The sequence below is a fragment of the Aotus nancymaae genome, unplaced genomic scaffold, assembly GCF_030222135.1.
Source record: "Aotus nancymaae isolate 86718 unplaced genomic scaffold, 86718_ANA_hifiasm-v0.15.2.pri h1tg000018l, whole genome shotgun sequence".
NCBI classification, from domain to species: Eukaryota; Metazoa; Chordata; class Mammalia; order Primates; family Aotidae; genus Aotus; species Aotus nancymaae.
In genome coordinates, this window is record NW_026988430.1 from 15,659,935 (window position 1) to 15,679,219 (window position 19,285).

General features: G+C 38.5%; 1 protein-coding gene across 1 annotated transcript; it reads left to right on the plus strand.

The window, feature by feature from the left end:
* The first annotated feature begins 42 nt into the window (after positions 1 to 42).
* Positions 43 to 19,212, plus strand: LOC105717716 (protein SCO1 homolog, mitochondrial). The gene is made up of 6 exons (XM_012453065.2): positions 43 to 354; positions 1,740 to 1,830; positions 6,560 to 6,757; positions 7,731 to 7,823; positions 12,691 to 12,806; positions 18,302 to 19,212. The coding sequence occupies exons 1-6, from the start codon at positions 70 to 72 to the stop codon at positions 18,434 to 18,436; spliced, it is 918 nt and encodes a 305-aa protein (XP_012308488.1). The 5' UTR covers positions 43 to 69; the 3' UTR covers positions 18,437 to 19,212.
* Positions 19,213 to 19,285: the final 73 nt, after the last annotated feature.

The window sequence follows — 19,285 nt, forward strand, 5'->3', positions numbered from 1 at the left end:
ACTTCCGGAGGAAGCGGAACGTTACCGGAAATCGCGGGGAGGGTCAAAGGAGACCTGTCTCCGAGGCTCATGGCGATGCTGGTCCTAGTACCCGGGCGAGTTATGTGGCCTCTGGGTGGCCAGTTTTGGCGCCGCTTGCCTCGCGGTTTCGAGCTCTGGGGCCCGGCCGAGGGGACTGCGAGAGTCTTTCTCAGGCAGTTCTGCGCGCGGCAAGAGGAGGCGTGGCGGGCCTCGGGGCTTCCTGGCTACTCTCTGGGAAGTCGGCCCCTTTGCACGGCCACGCCGCCACCCCCAGGGTCGTCCGGGCCCGAGCAGAAGATCCGCGGAGACCCCAGGCGCCCCTCGAAGCCCGGGGTGAGTGCATAACCCTTCCGATGCTTGTCGCGGCTGTCGCCAGCCTAGCAGCCACATCTCACTTGGTCGTAACCTCAGACACTACCCCGCCTGCCCTGAAGTTTTCCTCAGCTTGGGCGGGTTACCTGGGTCAAGGAATCTCATCCTGCATTTCCCGTATTTTGCCGGGAGTCCCAGTCCTCAAGAGAGAACTTGAGAACTTACACGCTCTCCACGTGGCTAGGTGCCTGGACTTGGATTTTATGTTAGCTTTTCCGCCAAAAAATCAAGTTTTGTGTTTTCTTAAAGGTGTGAACCTGAAGTTTACCGTGATTGAAGAGTCAGAACACTTTCATAATTTGTCATCTGAACCCCCTCCAGAGGTTCCATGTATACGTTGAAATTGAAACAAAAAGTGGAACTTAGTTATGTGTGGATATGCCTTTTTTGGGGGGTTTCTCTCGAATTCTAGTTCTGACCCAGAAAGAACTTGAGAGCCACTATCCTCTGTTAAGAGAAGTGGGTTTTCGGAGCTGTGGGAAGGTTAATGAGTTAGGCCTAGTTCCCCAACATCTTCCTTATTTGGGGACTTGAATAAGGGTACAAAGAATTAATGCGTGTGATTTGCAAGAAGCTCCACTTTTACATGCCCCTTCTAGTTTGGATTTGTTACTTCTGGAAGTCAGAGTTAGGTTAACCTCCCAAATTTGGTTTGGTTTATTTGTATTCTCAGTATCAGCACAAGCAGATAATTATTTTTTTGTTTGTTCGTTTTGTTTAGTTGTTTTTTTGTGTGTGTGATGGAGATTTGCTCTGTTGCCCAGGCTGGAGTGCAGTGGGGGCGACCTTGGCTCACTGCAACCTCCGCCTCCCGGGTTCAAGCTACTCTCCTGTCTCAGCCTCCCGTGTAGCTGGGTTTATAGGCGCCCGCTATCACGCCCGGCTAATTTTTATATTTTTAGTAGAGACGGGGTTTCACCGTGTTGGGCAGGCTGGTCTCTTAACTCCCGACCTCAGGTGATCCACCCACTTCGGCATCCCAAAGTGCCGGGATTACAGGCGTGACCTACCGCTTCCTGCCATAAATTGGTTTTTAAATCACAATTGGAGCCAGGGTCACACATAGTCACAATTATGGTACTTGAGCTTTTGGGGGTTGTTTTTTTACTCGAAGAGAAACTGACTTACGGAACTTTCCTCTGGAGATGAGTGTCTTTATAATTCAGGTTTCAAACGAAACTGCATCCACAGAAACTTTGGGCATTTTCTCATCCCTGAAGCATTTTGCACATTTAACAACATCGTGGCCTGTGTATATGTATATTAAAAACCACTGTCGAAAGTTTATATGGTTAAATGTTTGCATCTTACTAGAATTTTTATTTTTGAAATCCCTGCCCCAGTAGCCGGTTTCCTGGAAGTCATTAGCAATCACATTTGCTGTTGGAGGAGCTTTACTGGCTGGAATGAAGTACATCAAGAAAAAAAAGGCAGAGGGTAAGCAGATATCATCTGGTCAGCGCTGAATAAAGTTCTTCCTGGCTATGGACTACCACCTTTTTTGTTGTTTTTAAGCTTTTTGTTTTGAAACAACTTTAGATTTACCAAAAAATTGCAAAGATAGCATAGATTCCATATACCTTTCACCTAGCTTCCCCTAATACTAACACCTTGCATAACCATGGAACATTTTTCATAACTAAGAAATTTAAAATGGCACACAACTATTAATTAAATTACAGATTCTATTTGTATTTCACTTGTTTTTCTGTCAGTGTCTTTTATCTGTTCCAGGATCCAAGCTAGGATACCACTGCCTAACACTATTAAAAGATATACAGTGGGCAGATTTGACTGGGCAAGATGAAGTCTGGAGGGTACAAAGATGACTAAGATGCAGTCGAGTCTTTGAGGTGCACATGGCAGGAAAACAGACAAAGAAGTAAAGGATTTTACTAGATGCGATTCTGCCAGGCCAGAAGGAAGCTTAGCATGTTCTGTGAGCAAAGGAAGCCCCAGCCTTGGGATTTGAGAAGGCTTCCTAGGGATGAGGCAAGGAGCATATTGTGAGTAGATACTGCATACACCCTGTGAATAAAGGGGAGGTGAAGAGAGCCTGATCAGGAAATGCCAGGAACTGCTCTGGATTAGCGTCTTGAAATACTTAGAAATTGTTTATAAGAACTTTATATTTTAGTGAATATCCTAGGACTTTTAAGATTTGGTTTAGAAGTTTTTAGGTAAATCTTTATTGTTTAAATCTTTCTGTCCTTTGGAATCTCTAATTAGCAGTAAGTTCCTTTAGTTTCACAAAGAAACAAAAGCTAAGAAATTTGTGGCGGGAAAATTCTAGAATATAGAAGTTTTTTTTGACTTTAGTTTGGAATTTCAAGTGCAATGTTAACATTGGTTTTATTGAAAAAATGTATTGTGAAATAATCTTTAAAGTCTTCCTAAATAATTCAAGAGTGTTTATTTACTGACATGTTGCCTCATCAGTTCCAAATACTTTTTGGTGTATTTCCTACAAACAAGGACCTTCTCCAAAATAACCACAGTACAACCATCAAAATCAGAAAATTAACACTGATATTTTACTACTGTTCAGTCTTCAGATAGTCTTCAGGTTTTGATTAGAGTTCAGTCTTCCAAGTTTTGCTACTTCATGTCTTTCATAGCAAAAGGATCCATTTCAGAACCATATACCTTGTACCTAGTTGTTAGCTCCTTAGTCTCTTCCTAGGCTTTAACAATTTCCCAGGCTTTAACTGACTCCCATGACCTTGACAGCTTTGACAGTTACAGGAGAGTTATTTTGTAGAATGCCCCTTAGTTTGGATTTATCTGATGTTTCCTCATTCAGGTCATTCAGGTTGTGTACCTTTGGCAGGAGCATCACAAAAGTGATGCTGTGTTTTCCTTGCATCTGGTCACATACCACATAGTACCAGTTGTCCCATTACTGATAATGCTCAGTTTGTTCACTTGGCTAATGTGTGTCTAACAGGTTTTCTACTGAAAAGTTACTCATGTAATTAATGGTCTTTTGTGATTTGTATTTATATGTGTGTACTCACATATTCTATTCCCCATCAAACTCTCAGTGTATTCATTTATTTATATCTATGGACTTGTTTGCGATGTATTCATTTAGTTTTAATCCATATTCTCCTTATTTTGATGCTCAATTTGTCCCAGATTGACTAGTGGGAGCCCCTTCGTGCAGGCTTTGTGTTTCCAATGTTCTCTGAGTTCTGCTTTCCTTCTGCCACAACAAGAGGTTCTAGCCTCATTTTACACTTTCTTTGCTGCAACACTGATGTCAGCCATTTCTCCAAACAGCTGTTTCCTTTTAGTGAAGAATGATATTTAGAAGTCAGGGTCTAGAGAGATCCAAGATGGCTGATCACTAGTAGCTCGGGATCGTAGCTCCCAGTGAAAGCGCAGAGAACGAGAGGACGCCACACTTTCAGACGAATTTTTGTTGCTCGCGGACCAAGATTCCCAGTGGAGGAGCCCCACGGGTCACCAGGGCGACTCTTGTGGCTGGCGCGGCGGTTTTGCTGGCGCCTCCGTGGCGGCAGTTCTTGGTGCAGAGTCCAGAGATTCCCGGGCAGAAAAGCACCATCAGTCTTAACACCGCTGTTTTGGCCGGCGCAGTGGATTGCTCAGATTTCGGCACTGGGAATCAACAAGTTGGACGTCCGCTCAGAGACCTAGTTAGAAAGTCGGTAACTACAAAGACGACAGAGGAATAAATATATAATGAAGGGAAGAAACCAGCCTAAAAAGGCAGAGAATACTCAAAATCAGAATGGCTCTCCCTCTACAGGGGCTCGCAGTTCCTCATCAGCAACGGAACAAGGCTTAATGGAGAACGAGTATGTTCCATTATCAAAAGCAGGTTTCAAAAGGTGGGTGATAAGAAACTTCTGTGAATTAAAAGAACTTATTCTAACCCAACGCAAAGAAACTAAGAACATTGAAAAAAGATTTGGCGAAATGTTAACGAGAATGGACAATTTAGAGAGGAATATAAGTGAATTGATGGAGCTGAAAAACACAACACAAAAACTTCATGAAGTATGCACAAGTTTTAACAGTCGAATTGATCAAGCAGAAAAAAGGATATCAGATGTCGAGGACCAGCTTAGTGAAATGAAACGAGAAGACAAGATTGGAGAAAAAAGGATAAAAAGGAATGAGCAAAGTCTCCAGGAAATATGGGACTATGTGAAAAGACCTAATTTATGTTTGATAGGTGTACCTGAGTGTGACGAAGAGAATGAATCCAAGCTGGAAAATACTCTTCAGGATATCATTCAGGAAAACTTTCCCAACCTAGCAAGGCAGGGTAATATTCAACTCCAGGTAATACAGAGAACACCACAAAGATATTCTTCAAGAAGACCAACCCCAAGGCACATAATCGCCAGATTTATTAGGGTTGAAATGAAGGAGAAAATACTGAGGGCAGCCAGAGAGAAAGGTCAGGTTACCCACAAAGGGAAACCTATCAGACTTACAGCAGATCTCTCAGCAGAAACCCTACAAGCCAGAAAAGAGTGGGGACCAATATTTAACATCCTTAAAGAAAAGAACTTTCAACCCAGAATTTCCTATCCAGCCAAACTAAGCTTTACGAGCAAAGGAAAAATTAAATCTTTTGCAAACAAGCAAGTACTTAAGAGATTTCACCACCACCAGGCCTGCTTTATAAGAGCTTCTGAAAGAAGCACTATACATATAAAGGAACAACCAATATCAGCCTTTCCAAAAATATATCAAAAAGCAAAGAGCATCAACACAGTGAAAAATTTACACCAACTAATGGGCAAAACAGCCAGCTAGCATCAAATGGCAGTATTAAACTCATATATATTCAAATTGGATAAAAAGCCAAAACCCATCGGTATGCTGCATCCAGACCCATCTCACATGCAACAATACACAAAGACTCAAAGGGATGGAGGAAGATTTACCAACCAAACAGGGAGTAAAAATAAACAAATAAATAAAAAGCAGGAGATGCAATTCTCGCCTCTGATAAAATAGACTTTAAAGCAACAAAGATCAAAAGAGGCAAAGAAGGACGTTACATAATGGCAAAAGGATCAATGTAACAAGAAGAGCTAAGGATTCTACAGATCAGCGAGACAGAACAAGGACATCCAGGACTTGAACTCAGACCTGGAACAAGTAAACTTAATAAACATTTATAGAACTCTCCACTTCAAATACACAAAACATACATTACCACCTCACACCTATTCCAAAAGTGACTGCATAATTGGAAGTAAATCACTCCTCAGTAATCGCATAGCATTTCATAGGTTTAAATGAAATATTGGTTGGCTGCTTGTTTGTTATTTTCTTCCCTGATTCCTTCCTGTCTACATCATTAAGTATAATTATTGGTATTAAAGAGGTTCTCAGTACCCATTTCTAAACTGCATTCTAGCCTGGGCAAGAAAGCAATACTCCCATTTTCTCTCTCTCTCCCTTTTTCTTCCTCTTCTTCATTCTTTTTTTTTCTTGCTTTCTTCCTGTTTTTTTGTTTTTTTAAAAAAAAGAAGTCAGGTTCTGGGCTCATAGTTCTTGGTGTATGTCTGCTCCGTGTCCTCTCAGTGGACATGGTGAGAAAATAGATGTATTTATGTACATCTGTATTTCTTTTATATGTATATCTATATAGATAGAAGCTCACACTAGCACCTCCAGTTTATTTCCAGTACTAGTTGACTCCCTTTCCTATTGTAACTCTTTTGTCTTTAATATATTCATTTATTTCATCAATTTCCTATGTGTAACTAAGGTCCCATCACCACTCTCCTCTCCTCATGCAGTTGACCTCCTCAGCACCCTCAGGACCAGACTCCCTATGCCCTGTCACCCACTGCACCCTGCTTGGGTTCAGACATTCAGCTCTAGGCCACCGTGGCTCCTCCCTGCCCCAAGTGTGGACACACCTAATGGCTTAGGAGTCAACTGTTGCTGAAAAAGAAGAAATTTTTTTACAACATGCCATAGCATTTCATTTGATTTTATTGTAATGTTTTGTGCTTATTTTTCTGAAAAGATTTTTTTAGCTTGAAAACTGAAACTAGTTTTTCCACATTTTATGCCCCCAATGTGACTAGCATAGTACTAGCCATGTGTCAGGTATTTGAGTACCTCTGGTTAAACTGACTTTTTTTTTTGGTGTGTATGTTTGTGTCTCTTTAAGAGGTAGAAAAGGAAATGCACCGACACATCGGCAAGCCTTTACTCGGGGGACCATTTTCCCTCACAGCTCATACTGGGGAGCCTAAAACTGACAAGGACTACCTGGGTCAGTGGATATTGATTTATTTTGGCTTCACTCATTGCCCTGATATCTGTCCAGAAGAACTAGAAAAGATGATTCATGTCGTGGATGAAATAGGTAAGAAAGCCATCACTAACTATACAAAGTATATGTTTACTCAGTTTTGCTGTGTTTTTCACATTCTTGTTTTATTGTTAGGTGGGGTTTTGCAATTATGTGATTTGTGAGAACATAAAATCTCAGCATTTGGCTTGTTTGGCATAATTAGTGGTATTGATAAGATTTTCATAGTCTTAATAAGCAATAAGTTCCTTTAGTTTGAATCCTGTGACCTTATTCTCCACTGAAGGAAGCTTGTTAAATGTTAGATCACTTAAAAAAATGTCAGCCTGGTCTCCCTTACCTCTGCTTTTGTGTCCCTTCCTTTATTGTAGCCTTGCATCACTGATACTGCCATTGCCTCTTCCCCAGTGACTGTGACAATTAGATTAGGAACCTTTGCAATGGTCTACAGTCTGTGGCATTTTACTAGTACTAGTAAGGAGGAAGGGTGCCTCCTCCATAAAGTGAATTATTTCAGGATATTCAGTTCTTATTAACAGTTTACCTTCTTGCCCTTGAGATACAGTGGGAGTGAGAAAACCTACAGATATTGGATTGGATTACGAGTTAAGTAGCCACGTGATATTATCCAGGGTAAGAACATTTAAGCACTGGTGCAGGCATTTGATAGGATGTGCATCCTTCTATTATCCACCACAGATAATACTACCATATATGGGTCTGCTTCTCCTAAAGGCCATCCCATCCCTTTCCTCTTCCTCTTCATCTGAATGTTAAGATGTCCCTCTGAGGCTGGGTGTGGTAGCTCATACCTGTAATCTTAGCACTTTGGGAGGTAAGGCGGGTGGATCTTCTGAAGTCAGGAGTTCGAGACCAGCCTGGCCAACATGGTGAAACCCCGTCTCTTAAAAAAAGTTCCTGTTTCCAAAACACCTAGCTGTCTAGCACATCCAATACTCTCCTCTTATTGCTGGTTTTGTCTTTTCCCTTAGGGTATGAATACTGACTAATTGGAACTCTCTTTCAGATAACATTCCAACTCTGCCAAATCTAACTCCACTTTTCATCAGCATTGACCCAGAGAGGGACACAAAAGAAGCCATCGCAAATTATGTGAAAGGTATGTTTTATTAATAATACTTTACATTTATTTAGTTCTTTGAGTTTTTGAAACATCAATTCACTTGAACCTTACAGTGCCTTGTGAAATAGGACATATGGTATTATCACCAATTTTATGGGCGAATAAAAAGTTGAAGCTAGAAATTGTTATTATGGATAGTCAATGCATAAATAAGAAACGGGTTTCTCAATTCCTGATACGGTACTCTTTTTATTTTACCAGAGAAAAGATTTGAACTTGGCCTTCATGTATCAACTAAGTTAATAGAGCCTTGAATTGAGAGTAAGGACACATTGCTTCTAATTCAGTGCTGTGGCTCATTGTCTCCTTTTTAGAATTAGCACAAACATATATTCTGGAAGTATGTTCATTGGGAGATTAAAGATGAATAATTAAATATAAACATGTTTTGAACTCAGCACATGTTTTAAAATGTAAAACATTTATTATGACAGGCTGAGCATGGTGGCTCACGCCTGTAGTCCCAGCACTTTGGGAGACTGAAGTGGGTGGATCATGAGGTCAGGAGTTCGAGACCAGCCTGCCCAACATGGTGAAAGCCCGTCTCTACTAAAAATACAAAAATTAGCCAGACTTGGTGTTGTGTGCCTGTAATACCAGCTACTCAGGTGGCTGAGGCAGGACAATTGCTTGAACCCAGAAGACAGAGGTCACAGTGAGCTGAGATCACACCACTGCACTCCAGCCTGGGTAACAGAGCAAAAACTCTGTCTTAAAAATAAATAAAACATTTACTATGACAAACACATAACTTGTTTAATTGACACGTAACGGTTGTACATATTTATGGGGTACAGAGTCCCTGTCCTCCCCTACCCTTTCCAGCCTCTTGTATCCACAGTTCTCTCTGCTTCTATGAGCTAACTTTTTTAGCTTCTACATATAAACGTGAACATGCAGTATTTTTCTGTGCCTGACTTTTTTCGTTTAACATATTAATAGTATCCTCCAGGCTCATCTGCATTGCCACAAATGACAGGATTTCATTCCTTTGTATGGCTGGATAGTATCCTGTGACATATGTATACCACATTTTCTTTATCCATGCACCTGTTGATTATTGTTGGATTTCATGTCTTGGCTGTTGTGAATAGTGCTGTAGTAAACATGGGAATGCAGACATCTCTTCAATATACTGATTTTATCTCCTTTTAATATCTACCCAGTAGTGAGACTCCTGGATTGTATTGCAGTTCTGTTTTTAGTTTTTTGAGGAATCTCCATACTGCTATCCACAATGGTTGTACTAATTTACATTTCCATCAACAGTGTGTATGAGGTATCTTTGCTCTGAATCATTGTCAGCATTTGTTTTTTTTTTTTTTTTGTATTTTTGGTGATATTCAAATTGGGATGAGATACCTAATTGTGGTTTTGATTTGCATTTCCCTGGCGATTGGCAATGTTGAACATTTTTTCATGTACTTGGCCATTTGTATGCCTTAAGAAATGTCTATTTAGATCATTTGCCCTTTTAAAAAATGTTATTTGTATTTTTGCTGTTGAAACGTTTGAGTTCCTTGTGTGTTGTGGATATTACTTCCTACTCAGATGAATAGTTTGCACATATTTTTCTCCCATTCTTCAGGTTGTCTCTTCATTCTGTTTATTGTTTCCTTTGCTGTGCAGAAGGTTTTTATTTTGATAGGATGACATTTGTCTGTTATTGCTTTTGTTGTCTGTGCTCTCAAAACTTTATCTATAAAATTTTTTCCCAGATTAATGTCCTGAAGTGTTTCCCTATGTTTTCTTCTAGTAATTTTGTAGTTTCACGTCTTAAATTTGTCTTTACTACATTTATATTTGATTTTTGTATATGATAAAAAATAAGGATCTAGTTTCATTCTACTACATAGAGATATCCTGTTATCCCAGCACCATTTCTTGAAGAGATTGTCCTTTCCCAGCATATGTTCTTGGTGCCTTTGTCAGAAATCAATTGGCTTAATTTCTTGGTCTTCTATTCTGTTCCATTGGTCTGTATGTCTGTTTTTATGCCAGTACCTGCTGTTTTGGTTATTACTATGGCTTTGTAGTATGTTTTAAAGGCAGGTGGTGTGATCCTGCCAGTTAGTCTGCACTTTCTTCTTTTTGTTTAAGATTGCCTTAGGCTATTATGGGTCTGTGGTGCTTTCATAGGAATTTTTGGACTGTTTTTTTCTACTTCTGAGGAAGGCATTTACTTTCGATGGAGGAGTTTCAATCAAACATCTTTGTACGTTTGTTAAAAGCTGTTAGGCACTTTTAAAGACTATGCATTATAGTAGAATTAAGGATGAATGCTTAGATTCTAATTCAGCTGTGAGAGTGGGCAAATTTAACTTCTCTAGACTCAAGTTTCTTCAGCATATGTGCTTAAAAATCAGGAATCTGGGCTAGGAGCGGTGGCTCATGCCTGTAATCCCAGCACTTTGGGAGGCCGAGGCAGGTGGATCACTTGAGGTCAGGAGTTCAAGACCAGTCTGGCCAACATGGTGAAACCCCGTCTCTATAAAAAAATACATACATATATGAAGAAAAAAATCAGGAATCTGAATTTTAATTATGGTAACATTGATTTAATAACTGTAAGCACTAAAGAGTAGTTTTATATTTATGTTTATTCTATGATACATTCACATACATATCTTCTAAAACTTTGAGGTTATTTAAAAATATGTTTTATGAAGGATCTGCTGTATGTATAATTACTTTTAACACATTTATGAAGGTATAATTGACATGCAATAAAGTATAGATATTTGAAGTATATAATTTGTTGCCTTTTGTAACTGAAACCATCCCACAATCAAGAGAATGAACATACCCTGTTACCCTCAAAAGTTTTCCTTTCCCTGTGTTAATCTCTCCCATTTTCCCTCCCCAGCCGCCTGTCTGCAGAACTGCTTTCTGTTGATAAAGATTAGTCTGCACTTTCTGTGTATCATAGTTCATTCCTTTTTGTTGCTGACTAATAAATAGTCCACCAATGGACATTTGAGTATTTTGCATTTATTGGCTATTACAAATAAATCTGCTAAGAACATTCATGTACACATTTTTGCGTGGACACATGCTTTCATTTCTTTTGAGTAAATACTTAGGATTGGAATGGTTGGATCATATGGTAGATGTATTTTAACTTTCTAAGACAGTGAGAAACTGTTCTCCAAAATGGTATATTTCTACATTTCTGCCAGCAGTATGTGAGAGTTCCAGCTCCTCCACAGCCTCACCACTCTTGGTGTGGCCAGTCTTTTTAACTTTAGCCACTCTAGTAGGTGCTTAGTGATGTCTTGTGAGTTTAACATACATTTTCTTAATGACTTAATGTTAAGCTTCTTTTTATGCTCTTATTTGCCATCTGTATTACTTTTAGTGAAGTTCGTATATTTTGACCGCTTTTTATAGAGTTCTTTGTTTTTGCATGTATGTGTATTATTTATATTCTGGATGCAAGTTAGATATGTGATTTGCAAATACTTTGTGCCAGTCTGTGGCTTATCATTTCAGTCTCTTAACAGTGCCTTTCAAACAGCAGTTTTCAATTTTAATGAAGTCCAAATTTATTAGTTTGTTGTTTTAATATAGTGCTTTTGGTTTGGTATGTAAGAAATCTTTGCCTAACCCAGGGTTACAAAGGTTTATGTTTTCTTCTTGAAGTTTAGAGTTTTTACTACATATACTTAAGCAGAATTTATATCTACAGTTTACAAGTTTGTCAGAAATTTGGGCAATAGCATAGTCATTTCATGAAGCAGTAAAAACCAGGTATTTATGAACTCATTGAGTTATACACAGTCTTTAATTTAAACATGTGTTACATCACAAAAATCACATATTATTAATCAAACCATAATATCCCCAAATGAGTAGACATTTGAGTTGCTGTACCTAAACAAAATACCAAACTTTATGGTAATTTCCAACAGCACATAGTGATTGATGATGTAGTCATTACTAGTTGCATTTTGGGGAGATTTTTAAAACTTTAAGTTGGTATTTAGAAAAAGTGCAGTTTCAGGAATTTAGTTTTTAAAGAAGTTTGAATGTGCAGCTAACTCAGGCTTCGTTCACCTTTTTCTTTATTTACTCAGAGTAGGAAAAAAAAGCCTGTCTTTTCAGTATCTGAACAATTTATCATTTAGAATGAGTTCATCCAAGGAAGAAAAATTAGCATCTGTACCTAAGGAACTACTGTTAAACGTTGGGCTGTCATTTCAGTAGTTTGATGAAGCCAGGTGTTTTAAGTGACCTTTACCAGTTCACTTACATAAATTCCAAAAACTTAATAGCAGATACATGCTATGAATGATTTGCCCTTATTTCAGAACTTTGTTATGATTGCGATTTGGGAACGATTAGTATTAATTAATTGACCAGTTCTTTATCAGAAGTAAAGAGTAGAACCTGATACCAGTGTTGAAATTATTTGCAGGAAAATAAGATACAGGTATTTTGACCTGATAAGAACTTAGTTGTGAAGTAGATTTTTTTCCTCATATGTTGCTGTAAAAAATTATAGTACTTAATTTATGATAATATTTTTAAGCTTCAGTATATCTCAGAATTACATGTAACTACTTTTTAAAAATTAATTTAAAATGTGATTTAAGTAATTAGAAAATATTCCCTCCAGATCTTTACTAGATAGTCATAAAAGGATTTGACTTACATATTACAAAGGAGAATTTTCATTTGCTCTTTGTGAATTTCTTTTTCTTTGAATCATGAAGAAATGTTTGTGGACTCACAGGAAGAAGGTGGCAGTAGACCTGCTTTACAGCTGATACATTTTTTTGAAGTAGAGATGATTGTTTTACTAGCTTTTCATTTTTCACTGTTTCTCTCATTGTTTATTTAGAATTTTCTCCCAAACTGGTTGGCTTGACTGGCACCAAAGAAGAGATCGATAAAGTGGCCAGAGCTTACAGAGTGTATTACAGCCCTGGCCCCAAGGACGAAGATGAAGACTACATAGTGAGTAAATAAATGCCCAGGTTTTAACCCATGCACCAGCTTCCAGATCCCAGATACCCATACATACAGCTTTAAGTGACTGACTGGGTTCTCAGAAGAAGGAAAACCTAAGATTATTGCAAATTCCTTAGGATATATATTTTTTTGAGATGAAGTCTCACTCTTGTTCAGGCTGGAGTGCAGTGGCGTAATCTCAGCTCACTGCAACCTCCTCCTCCTGGATTGAAGCGATTCTCCTATCTCAGCCTCCCGAGAAGCTGGGATTACAGGTGTACACCACCACACCCAGCTTATTTTTTATGTTTTTGGTAGAAAAGGGGTTCACCATGTTGACTAGACTGGTCTTGAACTCCTGACCTCAAGTGATCCACCGGCCTTGGCCTCCCAAAGTGCTGGGATTATAGGCATGAGCTACTGCACCCAGCCTCCTTAGGAATTTTGAATATTTGAAAGGATAATAGAAGCATTTTTCTTATTTTTTATTTTTTTGAGATGGAGTCTCACTCTGTCACCCAGGCTGGAGTGCAGTGGTGTAATCTCTGCTCATGTCAACCTCTGCCTCCCGGGTTCAAGTGATACTCTTGCCTCAGCCTCTCACATAGCTGGGATTATAGGAATGCGCCCCCATACCCAGCTAATTTTTGTATTTTTAGTAGAGATGGGGTTTCACCATGTTGGCCAAGCTGGTCTTGAATTCCTGACCTCTAGTGATCTGTTCACCTTGGCCTCCCCCAAAGTGCTGGGATTATAGGTATGAGCTACTGCACCTGGCCAGAAGCATGTTTTTTAAAAGATGCTTGTTTGATTTATATTCATTGTTCTCATAATTTAATTGCCTGTTTTTCTCTTATAGTGGCACATAGGATTTTAGGGCAATTTTTTAAATCAGGTACTTGGGTGCCATGTTGGACATTAAGAAGAGCCATCATTTGGAACAACACTTATTTTAAAGAGATTGTATTGGTTCTCACTATGTCCCCAGTGTAGAGGTATCAGAAATTGCTCCTTTGGAGAACCAGTTTTAGGCCATGGAGAACTGCATTTTTAGGTTGAATCAGAATTCTGAAAAGCAAAAGATAAATTATCGTAAGATAGACTTTCTGTATGGTTTATTTGCCCATCAACTATATGTCTTGCACAATTAGGTGTTTAATATGTGCTTTTTAATGATAAGGAACAGAAATTCTGTTGTACTTGTGTAGCTCTTATATTAAAGAACTATCTTCATATTCATCAGCACTGTCCAGAAGCCTTAGTTAGGGTCATGCTCAAGTTATTTTATTACTTATCAGTGGTTCACAGTGAAGCACCAAAAAAGGGCATTAGCACCACCACTATCCACCAATTTTCTTCTCAATTTAGACATTTTTCTCCTCTCGGATTAAAAGTTGGCATTGTATTTTAGCATTATTTCAAGTTTTTTTCTTTGTTGTCATACTCTGTTTTTTTCTGTAATATTGGTTGGGCATTGTAATCATAAGAGTCTTTCTAGCTGTGAATCTGGTTTTGTAGAAAGAAAGATGGGCAAGACTCTGAATCACTGATCCACCAGCTCCCCATGGCCCATCCCAATAGTGAGATGCAGAGGGGATGGGATGTCTCACTGCAGTGCTTTGTCTCTACAGCCCACTCTGGTTTCTCTGTCACCTTTGAACCTGGAACACATGTGCCCCTGGAGCCTACAGCCTAAATTAAAAGCAAACTTCTGGCCCATTTACCTGAATTAAGCCTACATAGTAATCCTGTCTTCCAGGTGTGCTGCTTTTATTAGAATTAGGGAATTAGGGAAACTTGGATTCCTTGGAAAAAAAACGAGCATTTTCCCTTAAACCTTAAGTGTAAGGAAAGTAGAGGGACCCTCCTCTGTTTTCCACTTGCTGTTCTAGCAGAATGAGAGAAGAGCAGAGGGCTGCAGTGGCCAAGAGAGGAAACCATAGAAAAAGGACTTCCCAGACTTCTTTCTTTATAGAGAGTTGTATTAACTGGTTTTGAGTTTATCTGATGATGATAGTAGGAATAGGTGACCTCATCAGTCTGATTTCCAGTTAAATGAGTTATATTAAATTGTTTAAATGTATACAATCCTAAACTAGGTAACACTCCTTAGTCTTATGCTTAGATCTCATAATTCAGAGTCAGAAAGTCATAAGTCAGAAAGCAGTTGTACAAATAAACAGCCTGTAAAACTTAAATTTAAGACATTCAGTTACAGTGACGAGATTTTGCGAAACCAAAGTGCTGCTTACCACAAGAATGAGCTTTTGGTCAGACTGCTATCAGATACCCAGCTCTACTCAACTGCCCCTCTGCATTTTCAATTTAAAATACTTTAACAGTATTTTAAATTGAAGTTAAAGAACTGTGTAGCCTGCCTTACCTGGTTAGTATTGATTCGGCAAGAATGTATCGTTCATGTCTGCCTGTAACAGCAGTGGACAGTTAGGTGCCAGTGAGATCATAAACAAAGCAAACAGGCCTGGGCACTGAAATGTATACTTACAAGGCAGATAATCCAGAATATGGATATTAATTTTTTTAATCTTACAAATGAAAATGAAAATATATAAATCTTATGGACACTTCTTAGACCTTTTATAATGTATTTTTGACCGCATTTTGAGAAATACTGGCCTACTGCCATAAGAATTTGACTTTTAATGAGATTCAATGAGAAATTCATTGCTGTACATTTGCTAAACCATCCAGTAGGGGGAGACACTCTCCAGCTCCTTAGGTTTTTCATTAGTATGACTTCTGTCCCTTGGGGTCACAGATTTTCATCCATAGAATAGTTTGGGAAACTTCTGTTAACATTTAAGGACCTGCAGGAAGTAAGGGGGTACCTTCAAGTTTAACCTTGAGATGTAGTGGAATGAAGTTTTCTTAATCTCAAACAGCAGCAACAGAAAGTAAACTTCTGGCTTCTGAGTAGACTCTTCAGACTGATTGAACTGGGTTTACCAAACATTTGGGACACCATAGAAAGGTGGATCTGTACATTATTGCACTATATATATATATATATATATATAAAATGCAACAATATTACATAGGTATTAGAAAATACTTGTCAAAAAAGAAAAAATGGCTTTCAAACCTAAATGTTCAGTTTCATAATAAAAGAAATGTGAATTGTATAATGAGGTAACATTTATCATCTATTAGCTCAGCAATTGTTAGAAGATTTGAAAATTTATTGTCAAAATTAGAAAAGCAGAAATATACCATTGGAGTGAATTTGGAACAACAGGCGGCACTCTCATGCACTGTTGACAGGAATTAAATTCATGCACCCTCTTCAGAGGGCAGTTTGACAGTATTTCTCACGTTTAACGTGATATACTTTTTAGGCCAGAGATTCTACTTTTTGGACTTTATCTTACAAATATACCCTATGGCATTGTTTGTAAAGGGAAAAGACTGAAAATCCAGTAACCATTTTTTAAGTACTGTATATAAACTAATATAGAACAATGTCCAATATATTGTTAAATGAGAAGGCAAGTACTGTATAATGTATTGTTACTTGTGTCTATAAAAAAAAAATCAGTGGTAATGAATATATACATGTGGTAGATGCAGAGAATTTCTCTGGAAGAACACAGAAGGACCTGGTGGCATTGGTTGCCTCTGAGAACTGAGGCACTCTGGGTGTGAAGAGGGTAGGAACATTTTCATTGTATAAATCTACTGGGTATTTTTCTATGTGCATATATTACCTTTTCAAAAAATAACACTCTAAAACGTAACTGCACATTCGAAAAACTGAGTTGCTGCTCTCCAGTAGAATTGGAGCTAGAGGCAACATGGTGATAAAAGTTTGTGGACTTTGAAACTGGACAGATCCTAGGTTTTAAAATTAGGTCTGGCACTTAGCATTTGTATAATTTGCTCTTTCCAGTGTGTGATGTCATTTGTGGAGGAGAATACCTGTTTGATGGCTTAAGATGACATGTGAAAGAATTTGTCAGTGAATGCTAGTGTCCTTTTTCTATACAAGGAAGTACTAGAACTTGGAAGACGTCTATATTAGAATAAATGTCAGTTTGCTCTGCCACAATCCAAAGGAATATTGAGGAGTGACCTCTGACAAGTTCAACACATACAGGTGGAACAATATTTTTATTGTGTACTACGAAGTAATTTATATTAAGAACACTCAGAAAATAAGCCCCGTATACTGCAATTTGTTTTTTTAACAGAGAATAGAGGAAAGGAAGAAATCGAGAGAAAGACAGATGTAAGCTACAGAGTAAGAGAACTGGAGATTTAATTCTGATTTCTGTATCAAATGTGTGGAGAAACATAGACCCTCTCTCTTGCTCCTATAGTGAATTATTCCACAGCACTTGGAATCACCAGTTGTTGGTGCTCTTTTGGTATACATTCTTTCCTTATGTGGGTAGGCAAGTGCTCTTTCCATTTGCTATCTTAGGAATGTGTGTATAAAAAAATAATACCCTCACAGACATATAATGCATACTGGGGTATATTTGGGAGGTGTCTCCAGTTTGGTATGTGTAGTCACATTCCTGTCTTTCTTTGTCTCTCCAAATAGCAATCAAGCCTGCAGTCAATTCCAAGGATTCTAAGTGCCAAATCTCACTTAAGATTGGATTTTATGGAAGTGTCTAACTAAAAAAACTGATGACTAATCTAAATTAAAGTTAGAGCTGGGAATATTTTAGGACTTTGTGGGGAAAGTGGATGCTGAGTTTAAGATGACTCCATGGTTGAGGGGCAGCATTTATGGCTCCCAAGGATTTGCCTTCCAGGTGATTGATTGATTTCAGATAGGATTATTCAGTGGAGAAGGAAAAAATATCCTTGGGGAGAAAAATGTTTATTTTCCTGTTTCTATTTGAATTACTAATATTAAAATTAAATATTATTCAAATATATAGATTATTTAAACTAGTGGTTACTTTTCTGGTTTCTTCTCATAAAGTATGGTAAGCAGAATTTTGGCAGTAACGAGTGACAACCAGTTTTTTCTAAAACATAAAGGAATATACCCAAGAACTTACTAAAGAAAGCAGTTTTTCACCAACACTTAATTCCACGTGATGTCTTTTTGTAACATGTTTAGGGTCTGAGGAGATATCTTGCTCAAAAATAAAGGTATTTCCCAACAAGCATTGCTATTCCACAAACATTGACTGCCTTATGAAGGCCTGCGGCAGCTATTTCTTAAAAGATGAATTCTTTTCTCAGAGAGTGTGTGGATAAATATGTTAAGGATTAAACCAAAGGAACTTCAGGTTCTAGCTGATGCGACAAGCAATAGCCAGTGCAGATGTCTAGAACACAAAAGATTTAGACAATCCTTGTTAGAAATTTGCTATAATAGGCTTAAACCTGTTCCATAAATAATAGATGCTACAAAGGTTATTTAAGCATTAATGTAAAGTTCTCTTACCTTGCAGCATATATTCAGTAAAATAAGCAACTTATTTTGGTAATCTTTGTCACATCCTCCCCCCTTTTCTCTGCAGGTGGATCACACAATAATAATGTACTTGGTTGGACCAGATGGTGAGTTTGTAGATTATTTTGGCCAGAACAAGAGGAATAGAGAAATAGCTGCTTCAATTGCGACACACATGAGGACGCGCATGAAAAAGAGCTAGTCGAAGCAGTGTTGCTGGATGCAGTATTCTCTTGCTAAAGAGGAAGGACGCTTTGTCTTACATAGGAGCCTTTATAAATATAAACATATGTACATGCAGTCTACAGAATGGCCTTCATGCCATGAGAACATTTCTATTTTGGATGGGGATGTTACCCTTGGGTTCAGCCAAAATAGATTCTTGAAACTGTAAAGATGACAACCCAAAGTCTCCCGGGAAGCTGTGGTGAGACCAGAGGACCAAGTTGAAGTGCAGCCAGTGAAGAGCAGACCCCACAGAAGGAGCAGGGAGAGGCACAGCCGGTGCATTTCTGCCTGTGAACAGCCCTCCCAGCAGCTTTGCTGCGTCTCCATGTCTTGGACCCTTGCTCAAATAGCTGTGGGACTGAATTTCATGGAAAAGAAGATCATGTCCCCAGTGCTCTTGCTTCCCTCTTCTTGAGTTCTTTGTTTTTCTGGGTTCTTGGTGGCTAGATTAGGGTCTTTGCCATTCAGAGTTGATACTTGAAAACTTGAGTTTTCCTTTTTAATGAATATCACTATCAGATTTAACTAATGAAGAGAAAATTTATGGTTTGGGGGAAAAAAACATCAGTTTGATTTCTCTAGGGGAGCTTTCATGTGATTTTTAGCTAAGCGGTATACCAGGTTTTCAGTGACATACCAAATGGAAATAGGAAGATATTGATCATGATTGTGATGGTGAGTGCCTTTCTGCATATACGGGATTGTACTTTGTGTAAAATAAACGTATGTTCAGTTTTGCTTTTCAGACAAGCATGATCTTTCTCATGCGTGATGGGTGGATGCATAGATGGCCACACACAGTTCTCAGGGAAGAGACCCACAG

What these genes read in the sequence shown, in the direction of transcription:
- LOC105717716 (XM_012453065.2), top strand. Translation starts at nt 70, where the DNA reads ATGGCGATGCTGGTCCTAGTACCCGGGCGAGTTATGTGGCCTCTGGGT. An exon ending in TCATGTCGTGGATGAAATAG is followed by an intron (nt 6,758 to 7,730) that starts GTAAGAAAGCCA and finishes ACTCTCTTTCAG; the next exon opens with ATAACATTCCAACTCTGCCA. An exon ending in CATCGCAAATTATGTGAAAG is followed by an intron (nt 7,824 to 12,690) that starts GTATGTTTTATT and finishes TTGTTTATTTAG; the next exon opens with AATTTTCTCCCAAACTGGTT.